Genomic DNA, 16,262 nt, shown 5'->3' with positions numbered 1-16,262 from the left:
GTCAGCAGAAGGGCACTCAGTGAGTGGGTCAAAGAGAGGGGCTCCCTCAGAGAGCTCTTTTCTCTAACACCCACACCACTGCCACTAGAAACACAACACGGACAAGCCAAGAAGCAGGCATTGGGCACAGAGAGGGTTCAGGGACCCTCCAACTCTGCAATGAGAATGTGGCCACGCTACTTTCACTGCCGTTCATTCATGGAATATTTCTTCAACTTCTACCACATGCCACGCATTGTTCCAGGCACTTAGGAGAGAGCCATGAACAAGAACAGCAACATCCATGCCCTCATGGTGGTTAATTGCCAGAGAAGGAAGATTGACAGTGAACGAGGAGATAGTTACACATTGTGTTATGTGCTGGGAAGGGATTTAGAAACTGGAGGGCCAGGCCAGCCATGCTTCTAATCCCAGCACGCTGGGAGGCTGAGGAAGGCAGATCAGTTGAGCCCAGGAGTTCAAGACCAGCCTGGTCAATGTGGTGAAACCCCCATCTCTATAAAAAAAGCCAAAAAGAAGTACCTACGTGTGGTGGTACATGCCTGTGTTTCCAGCTACTTGGGAGGCTGAGGTGGGAGGATCTCTTGAGCCCAGGAGTTCAGGGTTGCAGTGAGCCGTGATTGCACCACTGCACTCCAGCCTGGGCAACATAACAAGACCCTGTCTCAAAAGCAGCAGCAGCAGCAGGAGGATGAAAGAGACAAACGGAGTGGTGTCATTATGTGTTGGTCAGGGCTGTAAATGGGAATAGATGAATACTCGGAAGGGTGTTGAGATGGTTAGGGATTAGAAAATGCATGAAGTGCTGAATGCGGTGGCTCATGGCTGTAATCCCAGCACTTTGGGAGCCCAAGGCGGGAGGATCACTTGAAGTCAGGAGTTCGAGACCAGCTTGGCCAACATAGTGAAATCCCGTCCCTACTAAAAACACAAAAATCAGCTGGGTGTAGTGGCACATGCCTGTAACCCCAGCTACTCAGAAGGCTGAGGCAGGAGAATTACTTGAACTGGAAGTCAGAGACTGCAGTGAGCCAAGATCACGTTGCTGCACTCCAGCATGGGCAACAGAGTAAGACCCTATCCCCACCACTAAAAGGTAAAAAGAAACTGCATGAAGTTGTCATTATCCCAGCTGTAACGGGCAAGAGAAAAGGAAGCAGTAGGTGTTATAAGAGCCCCAGAAGAGAAGGAACCATGGTCGACCACAGTGTCTGGGAGGGAGGTAGCAGGGGAAGAAATCGTAGCCTCTCCCCTCCCACACTCTGTCTTCTGCTGGTGCCCCTCCTCCTGGCTGAACCCATCTGGAAATCAAAGGACAGAGAGCCCAGGAGAGGAGGTCTGCAGAGGAGAGTCTGTTGTGCAGGACACACAGTGTGGCAGCGGGAGAATGGATCTGGGGAGATCAATGGACAGGGACACAGGCTACATTGGCAAAGGCAGGCAGGGAAGGCTTCTTGGAGGTGGTGACACATGAGCAACTCCTCAGTAAAGTTCTTCCTGGCAGAGCATGTAAATCCCTGCAACAAGCAACCAATGGACCACGTGGGGTTTTCTCATCTGGGAAGGCTTTGAGGAAGCGCATGCATGTCTTTGAGTTGGCTTCAGGTCCTGGATAAACCAGACTAGGTAATTTCTCAAGGTCTTTTCTGGTCCAGGAAGTCTCCAGTTCTTAAATAAAGCAGAATTTTATACTTAGGCAGCAGGAATTGAACTCACATTTCTGAAATAAAACTTTCTTTCTTTCTTTCTTTCTTTCTTTCTTTCTTTCTTTCTTTCTTTCTTTTTTTTTTTTTTTTTTTTTTTTTTTTGAGACACAGTCTCGCTCTGTTGCCAGGCTGGAGTGCAGTGGCAGGATCTTGGCTCACTGCAAGCTCTGTCTTCCAAGTTCAAGCAATTCTCCTGCCTCAGCCTCCCAAGTAGCTGGGACTACAGGCGAGCACCATCACGTCTGGCTAATTTTTGTATTTTTAGTAGAGATGGGGTTTCACCAGGTTGGCCGGGATGGTCTGGATCTCTTGACCTCGTGATTCGCCCACCTCGGCCTCCCAAAGTGCTATAATTACGGGTGTGAGTCACCACACCCGGCTTCTTTTCAGACATTTTAAAGCACACTTAGGTTGCATGGTGCACAGAAAGTTTTAAAAATCATATAGTGTGTGTGATTGTTTTGCCTGGCTTTTGCAGGAGTTAAAAATCAAGCAATAAACAGGCATCTCGGGCTTCTGGAGATAGGAGGGGCACTATGTCAGGTTCAGAGCTTTCATCCCACCAAGACCTGAGGCTCAGAGAGTGAGGCATCTTGTTCAAGAACACACAACAACGCCCCATCCCAGAACACCGAGGAAAGAGGAGACGATAAGGACAGCAGAGAGAAACACGCAGATTTACTTTGAGTGTCTCTGTGGCCTCTGAATGGGGGGACACTGTCAATGTCATGAACAGTAACCTCTAAGCCCTTGTCCTCCCCTGCAGCAGACAGCTGAGCTCCCCAGAGAAAATAAGCCGCTTAATGACATTCTCCCTGGGGAGGAATTTGCCAAAGACAGTCTGCCTCCTCAGCAGGCAGTGTGCCTCAGTAGGGGGAAGTGCTTTCTGGAGTCTATGTCCACTAAAGATGGAGAGGACAGCTGGCCTTGCTGGAGAGGCAGGAAGGCACCATTGGTAAAACACACAGGCTCAGTATTCAGTGCAGATTCAGAATCACAGCTCTGTCGTTTGCTGTGTGAGCTTGAGCCAATCGACTCACCTCTCTGAGCCTCAGTTTCCTCATTGTAAAATGGAGATAATGGTACCAACCCCCAGGGTTGCTGAGTGTTTAAATGTGAAGTCCTTATCATGGCACTGGACAGAGTAAGCGCCCGAAAAATATTTATCATTCATGAGATGTTGCACATGAAGCTGTCAGCACAATGTCTAGCACAGAGCAGACACCAGGTAAAAGGTGTCCTTCCTGGCCAACACGGTGAAACCCCGTCCCTACTAAAAATACAAAAATTAGCTGGGCATGGTGGCACGTGCCTGCAGTCCCAGCTACTCGGGAGGCTGAGGTAGGAGAATCACTTGAACCTGGGAGGCAGAGTTTACAGTGAGCTGAGATCGTGCCACTGTACTCTGGCCTAGTGACAGAGCGAGACTCTGTCTAAAAAAAACAAGGTGTCTACTGCCATCATCATCATCATCATCACCACTGTTAATCCAGAAAATAGAGATACTGCAATTCAGACAATCACCAAACATCCTCTTTCATCCGCCCAGACATAGCCCTGCTTTAAGAAAACCCCAAGGCTGGGCACGGTGGCTCACACCTGTAATCCCAGCACTCTGGGAGGCCAAGGCCTGAGGATCACCTGAGGTCAGGAGTTTGAGAACAGCCTGACCAACATGCAGAAACCCCATCTCTACTAAAAATACAAAAAATATTCGCTGGACGTGGTGGCGCATGCCTGTAATCCCAGCTACTCGGGAGGCTGAGGCAGGAGAATCGCTTGAACCCGAGAGGTGGAGGTTGTGGTGAGCTGAGATCGCACCATTGCACTCCAGCCTGGGCAACAAGAGCAAAACTCCGTCTTGAATAAATAAATACATAAGAAAACCACAAATACAAAGCCCCAAGCTAGCACATCTGGGGAGCAATTAATTGCCACAAACAGCAGCTCTCTTCTGCAGATGGATTCTCTAGATGGGGGACTTCAAGTAGCAGGTCCCTCCTGGGTGCAGAAATTGGAGGCTCTGGGGCTGCCAGGTTTCTGGAGAAGAATCTGTTTGGGAAGAGAGACCCTCTGGACTCCCTGTGTAGATGAGGGGGGCCAAGCCCCCAAAGTCCTGCTCACCTTGCCAGTGCCATGGGGGACAGCACCTTGTCAGGAAGAGGAAGAAAGTCCCCAGGAGTTGTCATTACTGGAAGTCCCAAAGGGTCACCTCAGCACTTTGACATTTGTAAGATCCAGAAAGTGACCCCAGGCTTGGGCCAAGGAGACTGCCAAGGAATACCGTCCTTCTTGCTCCCCTTCCTCCCTTCCTGTGGTTCTTCCTTCCCTCCCTTCCTCCTTACACTCATTCTTCCATTCAATAAAAATTTATTGCATACCAACATGTGCCAAGCACAATTCTATGTACTAGAGATTTTTTTTTAACTGAAGAAGGCGGAACTAAGATAGACCCCACCTTCTTCCTCATCCTAAGCATCTCTCAGACCTCAGACTACCAAGTGGGAAGCATGTTTTCATTCTGCATAAAATCTCACAATTCTGTGATATGTCCAGGATCATGACAGGCTCACAGAAGGCACCACCTCGTAGCTGCTGTGACGAGAAAATGAGGTCACAAAGTAAGCACTCGATAAATGTTGGCTGCTATTATTCTATACTAGGCTCTGTACTTAAAACTTCATACACCCACCTTTTTCATACTCACAGCAGCCCTGGGAAGTGGGTACTAATTTTCTCCCAGGGGTATAGATTCACAAATGGCCCGAAGAAATGAAGTGACTTGCTCAGTGTTAGTGTAGAGGCTGGGATTTGAAGCCAGACAACCTGGCTCCAGACTCCACTCTCTCTCTCTCTCTTTCTCTCTCTCTCTCTCTCTCTCTGGCTGGTCTGGAAAACTCCTGGAACTCCTGGCCTCAAGCAATTCTCCAGCCTCGGCCTCCCAAAGGGCTGCGACTACAGGGGTAAGCCACCACACCTGGCCAGGCAAGAATTCACTCTCTTAAACCACTATCAGCACCAGCTGACCCCAGGTGGCCTCCCTGCCAAGCTTGTCACTTATTTGGGAATTTCTTTTTTGGTGAAACTGCTGAGCTGCAATGGCTGTGTGACCCTCACTAAGCCAATGGCATGCTCTCTCGAAATTTGGATCTTGAACAGTGGGGCAAGGATGGAAAGATGAACGCACTCTGACCACACAGCTCCCCCTGCCAGGACCTTTCTCTCCAGCCTTCCCCTTGAGTTCGTGGCTCCCCCATAACCCCTCGGGTAAATTCCATTTTGTCTTTAGGTAACCCAACTTGGATTCTGCCACCTGCACTGGAGGATCCCCGTTCGACCACACTACTTCCCACTTAGCTGGCGCACGATGCCCCTTCGCCATTCGTTGGCAGGAGCAGAAGCCCTCACTCCAGTTGGACACACCAGGGATGGGGAGGGGGTGTCTAATACTTACGTGCCATCAATTTTCTCCATGCCGTGGAAGAAGCTGATGCAGTCTGACGTATTTCTCAGGTTAAAGCACTTCTCATCGATGCACTGCGCCGAGCTTTTGTCCTCAAGGTCCCTCTCCAGGGCGTGCTGAGCATCTCGGTTATCCCTGCAGGGAGGGAGGAGTCATTCCTGGATTGTGCACCTGCCCAGAATTCCCAGCCTGGGCCACATGGCAGGTGTGTGTTACAAGCCCTGGCCCCCCAGGAAGCCCCCCAGTAGCTTCTCAGTCCTCTTCCCACCTCAATGCCCCACCACATACCCAGAGGCTCCCTCCAGTCCAAACAGATTTGCCCTTTATTCTTTTTTTTTTTTTTCCAGAGTCTCACTGTCAACCGGGTTGGAGTGCAGTGGTGCAGTCATGGTTTACTGCAGCCTTGAGCTCCCAGGCTCAAGCACTCTTCCCACCTCAGCCTCCTGAGTAGCTGGGACTACAGGCGTGCAGCCACCAGACCGATTAACTTTTTAAATATTTTGTAGACACGGTCTTGCTGTGTTGTGCAGGCTGGTCTTGAACTCCTAGGCTCAAGTGATCCTCCTGCCTCAGTTTCCCAAAGTGTTGAGATTACAGGCGTAAGCCACCACACCTGGCCCCTGTTGTCCTTTAGAAGAAGGATGGGTAGGCATTTACTGTAAAGGGTTGCATGATAAATATTTTAGGCTTTGTGGGTCATATGGTCTCTGTTGCAACTACTGAACTGTGCACAGAAGCAGTCACAGATATGTAAAAATGGTTGCAGCTTCATCTCAATAAAACTTTATTTACAAAAACAGATTGTGGGCCAGATTTGTCCCTCCAGCTGTAGCTTGCTGACCTAATTTAGAAGATATCAACCCATACTTTGGACAAAGTCTGATGCAAGTCAAATCACTTCGTAAATCCATCATTGTGTCTGACCCTATGCCGGGCACCAAGGGATGAGACATGAATAAGACGACACAGTCACTGCCTTCAAGTTGCTCACAGGTTTGTGTGAACAAATACTATATATTTGTATATATATATACAAATACTATATATGTGTGTATATATACACACAGAACAGAATGGTAAGGGCATTGTGCAGGTTTGAAAATATAAAAAACACAGAGGAGGAAACCGTTAATTGAGGATGAGAGGGTGGTCAGGGAAGGCTTTCCAAGGAGGTGTCTGAGCTGGGTTTTCACAATAAATTGGAGTAGCCATTATGGGTGAATTGCTGCTGGGGGAATGAGAATTCCAAGCCGAGAACATCACAGGTGCCAACGCAGAGAAGCTAGAAACACCAGGTGTTTAGAGACCTCGGGATCAGGAACTGGGCGGAGTCAGGGGCTAGGTTAGGACAGGGATTGGGTGGGGTCAGGGACTAGGTGGAGTCAGTGACTGGGTGAAGACAGGGATTGGGTGGGTTCAGGGACTGGGCGGGGTCGGGGGCTAGGTGAAGACAGGAATTGGGTAGGGTTGGGGCTGGGCGGGGTCAGAGACTGGGCCGAGGTAAAGAGAGGACAATGGATCAGGGCCAGGGCTTAAGCCAGGAGGGATGGTTGGTATCTTGGCTAAGAAACTTAGACTTAACAATTACTGCCAAATTCCAGACATTTGAGAACCACTTCCATGATTCTTGTCAAATACCAAACTCTACTTATTTTTCCTTTTTAAAATCACTTTTATTTAATTAATTAATTTTTTTGAGACAGAGTTTCCCTCTTGTCGCTTAGGCTGGAGTGCAGTGGCAGGATCTCAGCTCACTGAAACCTCCGCCTCCTGGGTTCAAGGGGTTCTCCTACCTCATTCTCCCTAGCAGCTGGGATTACAGGCACCCACCACCACTTCTGGCTGATTTTTGTATTTTTTTAGTAGAGACGGGGTTTCATCATGTTGGCCAGGTTGGTCTTGAACTCCTGACCTCAGGCAATCCGCCCGCCTTAGTCTCCCAAAGTGCTAGGATTATAGGCGTGAGCCACCGCATTTGGCCTAAAATCACTTTTAAAATGTAAATAAATGTATGATAAAAGGAAATTTTACATCCCTGTCTTTAAAGAAAAACCCATCACCCTTTCCACTGATAGAAGATCACCTCAGACCTAAATATTAATACTAAGTAGGCACTCACTAAATAATAAATATTAATACTAAGTAGGCACTTACTAAATCCTAGCTAGAATCTACTTCCTCCAGAAGGTTCTAAGCCTGGGCCTTTTTCTGTTTCCCTGTTGGCTGAAAAAAGAGAGATCAGTTGATGTTAGAGACACATAAGCGGCAGCTGAAACTTTGCCTTGGAGTGTTTAGAAGAATTGTAAGAGTAGAGAAGGGAATAACTTCCATTAAGTGAGGGTATGTCAGACACCAGCTAAACTGAGTGTCTCTGTTCTCTGTCTGTCTCTCTCTCCCTCCCTTCTTGTGTCTATGTCTCTGTCTCTCCAACCTTTGTCTCTTTCTTGGTTTCTCTCTGTCTCAGCCTCTGTGTGCCTCTCTGGGTGTCTCCCTCCCTCTCCTCCATCTATATCTTTTTTTTTTTTTTTCTTTTATGGATGTTGGTTGCGGGTGAGGGATTTCCAGCAGGCCAGGAGCCAGGAAGTGAAATTCTGACAGTAGTGGGGATTCCCACCTATCAGGAAGCACGGGTCACGTCAGAGCAGGAGGAACCCCTGACCAGGGGCCCTTGGGGTTTCCAAATTGGCAGAGCCCTGGAGAAATGGGGCCCTGTCCTGCCGAATGAGCTGGAATGTGAAGCGAGGCCAGGATGTGGAAAGCAAACATGTCAGAGAATTAGAGGGAAACCTGGGGGCCTCAGAGTCCAGCGTGTCTAGCTGCCTGGCCCTTGTCATGAGGCCTGAGGATAGATGAGGCAGTCCTGTTCTCCCTACTTGGCCCACAACCAAGGGCCGGACCAGTGCCAAGCTCACCCTGCTGTCAGCCCACCAGGAAAAGCCCAAACGTGACTTCCTCTGTCAGGAAGAGCCTTTTCTCACCTGGTGCGGCAAGGACACCACCCTGCCTAGATGCAGGCCTCAGGCTTCACAGAAAACCATGAGCCAGCAGCCTGGTGTTGGCCACCTGAGCAGTTCAGCGGCAGAGCTTCCCCAAGCGCGTGAGGACACACCGGACTCTGCCTGGCTGATGAGGCTCTGGCCAGCTCTCAGTGAATCAGTATAATCCCAATCCCTCTGGCAGCACAAGCTGCCTCCTGTGAGATGGCAGGAGTCATCTGACACACAGCCACTGCCCAGCGACAAACAGTCTCCATCCAGGGTGGCTCAGCCTCCAGTCTCCACAAAGCGAAATGCTGCCCTCACCTGCTCTCATCCTCTCCCTCACTCACTCTGTGCTTGCTTTCTCTCTCTCTTGCTCTTGCTGTCTGTCTCCGTTGCTCTCATCTCTCTCGGTCTCTATCCAAGCTCAAACATCTCTCTCTCTCTCTCTCTCTCTCTCTCTCTCTCAGACAGTCTTGCTCTGTGGCCTAGGCTGGAGTGCAGTGGCGTGATCTTGGCTCACTACAACCTCCGCCTCCTGGGTTCAAGCCATTCTCCTGCCTCAGCCCCCCGAGTAGCTAGGATTAGAGACATGCGTCACCGCCCAGCTAATTTTGTGTTTTTAGTAGAGACGGGGTTTCACCATTTTGGCCAGGCTGGTCTCGAACTCCTGACCGCAAGTGATCCACCCACCTCAGCCTCCCAAAGCTGGAATTACAGGCGTGAGCCACTGTACCCGGTCTCTTGTCCTCTTTCTCCATATCTGTCTCTCCTCATCTCTTTGCCTTTCTCTGTCTCTATCTCGTCTCTTGATTTCGCTTTCTGGCATATGTGACTCTGTGCCTCTCTGTCCCTCTGTCTCCCTACTCCCCATCCCTGTCTCTGTTTATCTCTTCACGTCTGTCTCTTTTGATGGCAGTGCTCATCTCTCTCTGTGTGTCTCTCAGTCTCTGGGACTGTCTCCATCTGTCTCAGTCTCCCTGGTTCTCCCAGCTCCCCCAGCCTCTGCTTGCACCATCTGGGGTTGCACAAGCAGCCTCCTGACCCCAGTCTCAGGATTTCTCCTCTGAGGTCCAGCTCCCCACTTCAAATCTGTGATTGGTTCACTCTGCCAGCTCAAACTACACCACTTCCCAAACGTCAGCCCTCCTGTCCCCACCAGCGCCATGGTTTGTCACATCCCATGGCAGTTACAAATGGAAAACCACTCTCTCTTGCCATAAATAGAAGATCACAAAAATAACTGGAAGAAAGAATAGAGAACCCAGAAATAAATCCAGGCATTTACAGTCAATGGATTTTCAGCAAAGATGCCAAGAACACACAATGGTGAAAGGACAGCTTCTTCCTTTCTTTCTTTCCCAATATCATGTAAAAATGGTATTGATACAAGTGGAAATGTACATACCGAAGAATAAGTTAGAGCTCTATCTCACACCATAGACAAAAATCAACTCAAAATAGATTAAAGATTAGCCGGGCATGGTGGCGGGCACATGTAACCCCTGCTACTCAGGAGGCCGAGGCAGAAGAATCACTTGAACCTGGGAGGAGGAGGTTGCAGTGAACTGAGATTGCACCACTGCACTCCAGCCTGGGTGACAAAGGGAGACTCCATCTCAAAAAAAAAAAAAAAAAAAAAAATAGATTAAAGACTAAAATGTAACACCTGAAACGGTAAAACTACTAGAAGAAAACATAGGGGAAAAGTTCCATGATATTGGTCTGGACAATGACCCCAGTAGCACAGGAAATCAAAGCAAAAATAGACAAATGAGATTACATCAAACTAAAAAGCTTCTGCACAGCAAACAAAACAATCAAGAGAGTGAAGAGACAACCTAAGAAATGGGAGAAAATATTTGCAAACTATACCTCTGATAAGGGGTTACTATGCAAAATATATAAGGAACTCAATAGCAAGAAAACAACCTAGCTTTAAAATGGGCAGTTATTGCGGCACAATTTACGATAGCCAGGACATGAAATCACCCTAGGTGTCTCATAATAGATGAATGGATGAAGAAAATGTGGCATGTATACACGACAGAATACTACTCAGCCTTGAAAAAGAAGGAAATCCTGTTATTTGCGACAACATGGATGAGCCTATAGGACATAATGTAAAGTGAAATAAGTCAGGCACAGAAAGACAAATATCTCATGATTTCCCCATATATGTGGAATCTAAAACAATCGAACTAATAAAAGCACAGAGTAGAATGGTGGTTACCAGAGGCTGGGGGTGGGGGATTGAGGAGATGTTGGTCAAAGAGTACAAATTTCAGTTTGTCAGGGGGAATAAGTTCCAGAGACATGGTGACCATAGTTAATAACAATGTACTGTGTACTTGAAAATCACTGAGATTTTAACTGTTCTCACCACAAAAAATAAGTATGTGAGGTAACATACATGTTAAGTAGTTCAAATTACTTCAATGTTTTGAAACATACATGTAATTTCAAAGCATCATGTTTTATATGATACAGCATATACCACTTTTGTCAATTAAAAATGAATAAGTAATTTTTTAAAAAGTGTAAGAAAAATGCAATAAAACAAAGACACTGGCCTGTCCCAATTCTCCCTTTGTTAAAGTTTGCCTGTTTAAATAAGAGTATTTAGGCCGAGCGCAGTGACTCACGCCTATAATCTCAGCACTTTGGCAGCACAAGGTGGGCAGATCACCTGAGGTCAGGAGTTTGAGACCAGCCTGGCCAACATGGTGAAACACTGTCTCTACTAAAAATACAAAAAAATAGCTAGGTGTGGTGGCATGGGCCTGTAATCCCAGCTACTCGGGAGGCTGAGGCCAGAGATACTCATGAATCTTGGAGGTGGAGGTTGCAGTGAGCTGAGTCCGCACAACTGCACTCCAGCCTGGACAGCAGAGTGAGACTTCATCTCAAACAAACAAACAAACAAATAAATATGAATATTTAAGGAATTTTGTTTACTGAATTGATTATTTATTTATTTATTTATTTTGAACTTTTGCGGGTACACAGTAGGTGTATATATTTGTGGGAGGTATTTTGATACAGGCGTGCAATTTGTAACAATCACATTAAGGTAACTGGGGTATCCATCCCCTCCAGCATTTATCATTTCTTTGTGTTACAAACATTCCCATTTATACTCTTTTAGCTATTTTTAAATGTGCAATAAATTACTGTTGACTGTAGTCACCCTGGTGTGCTTAAGGTTTTTTTAAGCAAATCAATTTATAGACAAACTATAGGTAACAGTAGTCCCAGTGACAGGTGGAATTGTGAGAAATTACGACAGGGGCACACAAACCATCGAACTTCAACTCTGTTTTTGTCCTTTCAGCCATCATCCCTCCTGCTATATTTGCATCTTCTCTATACACCTCCACCCCTGATGTCTTTCTAGGGGTCTCCAATGTGTCTGTCCCTGACCAAGCTCTTTGCTCTAAGGGTAACTTGCTTGTGATGTCTTTCTTCCTAACATCCAGCACTAACCACTTCAGGGGCTCCGAGGGCTCCTAGAGGAGGAGGTGGGTTCTGGGGTACAGCAAACCAAGACGTGTGCTCCCAGGGCTGCTTTGGAAGCTGCCCGGCCCCTCTGCATCCACCCCAGCCGGCCATGTGCACCAGGCAGCAGGACGGACAGCCACTGCCAGGTTGCCAGCCTGTCCCGTGCTTTCTGTGTCTCTGTGTCAAGAGTGAATGAAGTGGAAAAACCAGCAGAGCAGCGTGCCCTGAAAGAGTTAAAGGTGAGTGCCAGATACAGGTGGAGGTGAGGCAGCTGCTTTCAGGGGGAGTTGGTGCCAAGGACTTAGCTATGGGCCCCAAGCCCCGTAAAACTTGTCTCCCTTTAATTATGAGGGGGGGCCCCAGGCTTGTCAGGATACTGGTTACATAATCTTGTAAGAACAAAAAGCTGATTTCTTTTGAAGACTTCTGGCTCAATGCGTCCACCAGCTCCCTTGCAGAGGTGCCCAGCCCCTGGCCTTGCTACCTAATACCACCCACCCTCTGTCATCTCCCAAGGTTTAGAACTCAAATGGGGAAACCACAGGCTAAGAGGGGCCTCAAGGAGGCCAGCTGCCTCTTGCCAGGGCTCTCGTTGTAAACAAGAGTAACAAGTGACGCACCGGCTTGTGAGAGTCAATTGTGCACGTCTCAGTAACATCATATTAGCAGCTTAAAATCAGCCATTGTGGTAGCATTTACACCACCCAAACTGGCTGACCCTACGTTCAGGACTCTTTTTTTTCCCCCAGAAAGCTGGTTGTTGAACATTTACCAGCACACCACTGACCAAAAGAACCACACAGAGACAAGTGGGCCCCTCTGGCTTGTCCCCCAGAAACCTGGGAGTCCCAAAACAAACCCCAAGGAGAGGGAATTAAAAAAAAAAAAAAAAAAAAAAAAAAAAAAAAAAAAAAAACCCTTACCGCATCTGGAGATCAATCCTTTGAGCTAATTTTCTCATCTGTTGTTGGCAACATTTTAGCAAATCTACTTCCTGAAATGAAAAATGTCAGAAAGAGTGGTGCCTCTTAGAACCTGTCTTGTCTCTCAAACCACAGCCCTCACTTCTCCCCTCCCCTCTCACTGACCACCCTCCACCCCAGGAGGTGAAATGTCATTTGGGGCCCCTGCCTCAATCCACGTGACCCCAGGGCCAGGCAGCTAAGGGTTGATTATGGAGGCTCCACCATTTTTTTTCTTTTTTTTTGTTCTACTTTCTTTTTATAGACTCCCAGAAAAAAAGAAAATTTAGCACCTACTTTATGTGCCAAGCACTCACTTATAGATTATTTTATCATTACATTAAATAATGCATATGAAGTGGTATAGCCTATGACATATAGTAGGTGCTCAATAAACACTAGTTTTTATTATTGTTATTCGTATATTATTATCATGCCTATTTTGGAGATGAAAAGACTGAGAGTCAAATAACTCCATTTCTCCCTGTTCCTAAATTGCAAACTAGGCCTCCACCCATGCTTCCTGAGCCCTAGCTTTCCACAGGGTGACACGTGTGGCTTCTGCTCCTGACAGGTAGCTCAGTAATTTCTCTGACCTGCTGACCGTCCCACCTCCTTCCAGGGGCTGGGCAGACCTAAGAGATACCTTACCCGGATAAGGTTTTTCTCCACGTTGTCATGGACCAAATCAATCCCAATCCTCTTCTCTCGATGGTACAGACACTCCAAGGCCACCTGTGGGAAGCAGCATGACGAGCTTATTCTTCCTGCAGCTGTATGCAGACCCTGAGCAGAAGGCACTCACATCCACCCTTGCCACAATCTGTTCCTTTCTCCCGGAAACCTGGGTGCCTCATGTGACCTCATTACTGTGCATTGGATGGCCTTCTGCCTCCCCTTCTCACCGGATGAGAGCTGTGGATTGCCACAGGACCAATGCATCTGGAGATGCAAGGCCCATGTAGAGAAGGCAGGACAAGGTAGCATCTCAAGAACCAATTTGGATTCCCATAATTGCATCAGCAGCCCCAAGCCTTCCCCAAATACAATAATACATAGAGCAAAACTTCATAATAATTTCAGATAAGATGGTGTTGGCTGCCATCCTCCATGTAGCTTCTCTTCTGACTTCATTCAGGGCTTGGCCACTTCCTATTTTGTGCATTTGGGCAAATTGCTTAACCTCTCTGCTGGTTTCCTCCTATGCTGATGGGTGCCACATTGGTGCCTATCTCGCAGGTCCATTGTGCAGGTGAAGTCGACTTGACAAGTGTAAATCACTGAGAACATTGCCCATAAATATTACCCATGAATACGCATGAAAATCCCTCTTTGCAGATCTCCCAGTGGAGGCACAGTTTGGGGAAGTGGTCAGGACAACCCTGCCACACAGCCCTGGGTCTTACAACTCTCATGCAGACCTGGGCAGAGCCGAAGAGAGGACAGGAAAGGGGGCTTTTCAGGGGTGCTCTATGATAGGAAGCTGACGAACAGCAGCGATTGGCATACTAGCCCGTGATGTCACAAAGGGCCCAGGAGCAGAAGGAAGCAGGACATCAAGGTCTGGATGTCATGATGCAAATGTATGTGAGAACTCAGAAACGGGAGGCGGTCACTGACCCGTGCCACAAGGATTTCCGGAACCCCTTCTGTGAGTCGTGCTCTGCTAAGGTGCTGGGGATAGCACAATGAACCAGGCTGAGAGTCCCTGCTCTCACGCAGCCTGTGTTCTACTAGGGGAGACAACTCCCATAAGAAAATCAGGTTGGGCACAGTGCCTCCTTCACGCCTGTAATCTCAACGCTTTGGGAAGCCAAGGTGGGAGGATCACTTGAGCTCAGGAGTTAGAGACCAGCCTGGGCAGCATAGCAAGACCCCATCTCTAAAAAAAATTTTAAAATTAACCAGGCGTGGTGGTGCGTGTCTATAGTCCCGGCTCCTCGGGAGGCTGAGGTTGGAGGATCTCTTGACTCCAGGAGGTCAAGCAATGAGCCAAAATCATGCCACTGCACTCCAGCCTGGACAACAGAGCAAGACCTTGTCTCAAACAACAACAAACCAGGAACTCAATCATTTCCAACTGTGTGAAGGGCCAGGATGAAAATATTTAGGGTGATGTGAGTGGGTGAGGAGTAACCAGCAGAGTGGTCAGGGAGGAATTCTCTAAGGAGGAGAAGGACTGCGTCATGAGAAGCAGAGATACAGACCTGGATAGAAATGCACCAGAAGGGAAAACAGCAGGTGCAAAGGCCCTGAGGTCAGCAGAGAAACAGACAGGAAGCCATTGGCACTGAATTAGAGGAAGTGAGACTGGAGCAACAGCGGGGACAGGGGTTATGGGGAGGAATGGAGGAATTCAGGAATTAAGATGTTAATTTCTGGGAGGCCATCAAGGCAATCAGTGGCTGCTGTGAGGACAATGGGTTGGAAGGGAGCAGGAATTGGGAGACCAGGAAGGAGGTGGTTGACATTGTGCAAGGAGAGGCTGCCTGGACTGTGGGGGCAGCCCAGGAGATGGAATTGAGATGTTGATGGTCCCCCTGCCACCATGTGGCTGATCAGAGAAAGCCAGATGTGACCAGGCAGAGCTGGACTTTCTAGACAGGATGGGGGAGTGAGAAGAGAGTGGGAGGGAGAGCAGTAGGTTTGGGATGCTGCTGTAGGGCTCTGAAAAGCAGCCCTGCCCATCCTCCTTCCCAGGGAGAATCTGGGATTGTATGGAATCTGCTCCCTGCATTCCATGGGTTTGAACATCTCAGAGTGATGGAAACCTATGCCATGTCTCCCAGGAGGATCCGGAGGCAGGATCTCTCCTACAGAAGCCCCTGAAGCTGCAGGAGGCTTCCAGGCAAGAGGTCCTGAGTTCCCCACACACTCCAGGGAGCAGCCAGTCATCTTCCTGTGTGGTCAAAGTCAGTTCCCATAGGTGCTGCTGGTTCCTTACCCAGTGTCCACTCAACCCCTTCCATCACTTTCTCCTGGGTGCTGTGAGAAACATTCACTTATCCAGACCCCTTTGTATCCAGACCCAGGCGTGAGCCACTGCGCCCAGTCACATTTAGATATTTACTCATTTATTCAGCATGTATTTATTGCATGCCTACTCTGTGCTTTGCCCTGTCCTAGGCTGGGAATACAATCAAAACGTTAGGGTAAACAACATCAATCAGCACCGATATTGGTCATTACGGACCCACACAGACATACAGGTCTTGAATACATCAGTGACAACACAGGCAAAAGTCTCTGCCTTGATGGAGACGATCCTATATTCTAATATTCAATCAAGTATACATCATGTTAGAGGATAAGTATTACGGGGAAAAATAAGGCAGTTATGGGCCAGGTGCAGTGGCTCACGCCTGTAATCCCAGCACTCTGGTAGGTAGAGGCAGGCAGATCAGATCGAGACCAGCCTGGCTAACATAGCAAAACCCTGTCTTTACTAAAAATACAAAAATTAGCTGGCCATGGTGGCGGGCGCCTGTAATCCCAGCTCCTCGGGAGGCTGGGGCACGAGAGTCGCTTGAACCCAGGAGGCAGAGGTTGCAGTGAGCCAAGATTGAGCCACTGCACTCCAGCCTGGGTGACAGAGGGAGACTCTGTGTAATAAATAAATAAATAAATAGGTCAGTTATTTTAAGTATGTGCT

At 48.1% G+C, this 16,262-nt stretch overlaps 2 protein-coding genes across 2 annotated transcripts in view; one reads left to right on the top strand and one right to left on the bottom strand.

Moving 5' to 3' along the window:
* The window catches only part of NUBP1 (NUBP iron-sulfur cluster assembly factor 1, cytosolic), a 612,258-nt gene that overhangs the window by 529,099 nt on the left and 66,897 nt on the right, over positions 1 to 16,262 (top strand). The gene's annotated exons all lie outside the window — the stretch shown is intronic.
* TEKT5 (tektin 5) overlaps positions 1 to 16,262 on the bottom strand; it is a 68,225-nt gene that overhangs the window by 49,592 nt on the left and 2,371 nt on the right. The window contains exons 2-4 of the mRNA XM_050774360.1: positions 13,262 to 13,345; positions 12,572 to 12,642; positions 5,161 to 5,304 (exon numbers count right to left, since the gene is read on the bottom strand). Coding sequence (XP_050630317.1) covers positions 5,161 to 5,304; positions 12,572 to 12,642; positions 13,262 to 13,345 — 299 coding nt within the window. The remainder of the gene's footprint in view (positions 1 to 5,160; positions 5,305 to 12,571; positions 12,643 to 13,261; positions 13,346 to 16,262) is intronic.

This window comes from Macaca thibetana, chromosome 20, assembly GCF_024542745.1.
Source record: "Macaca thibetana thibetana isolate TM-01 chromosome 20, ASM2454274v1, whole genome shotgun sequence".
NCBI lineage: Eukaryota > Metazoa > Chordata > Mammalia > Primates > Cercopithecidae > Macaca > Macaca thibetana.
Note: the sequence above shows the minus strand (reverse complement) of the source record. Positions and strands in the feature narration are given on the sequence as shown.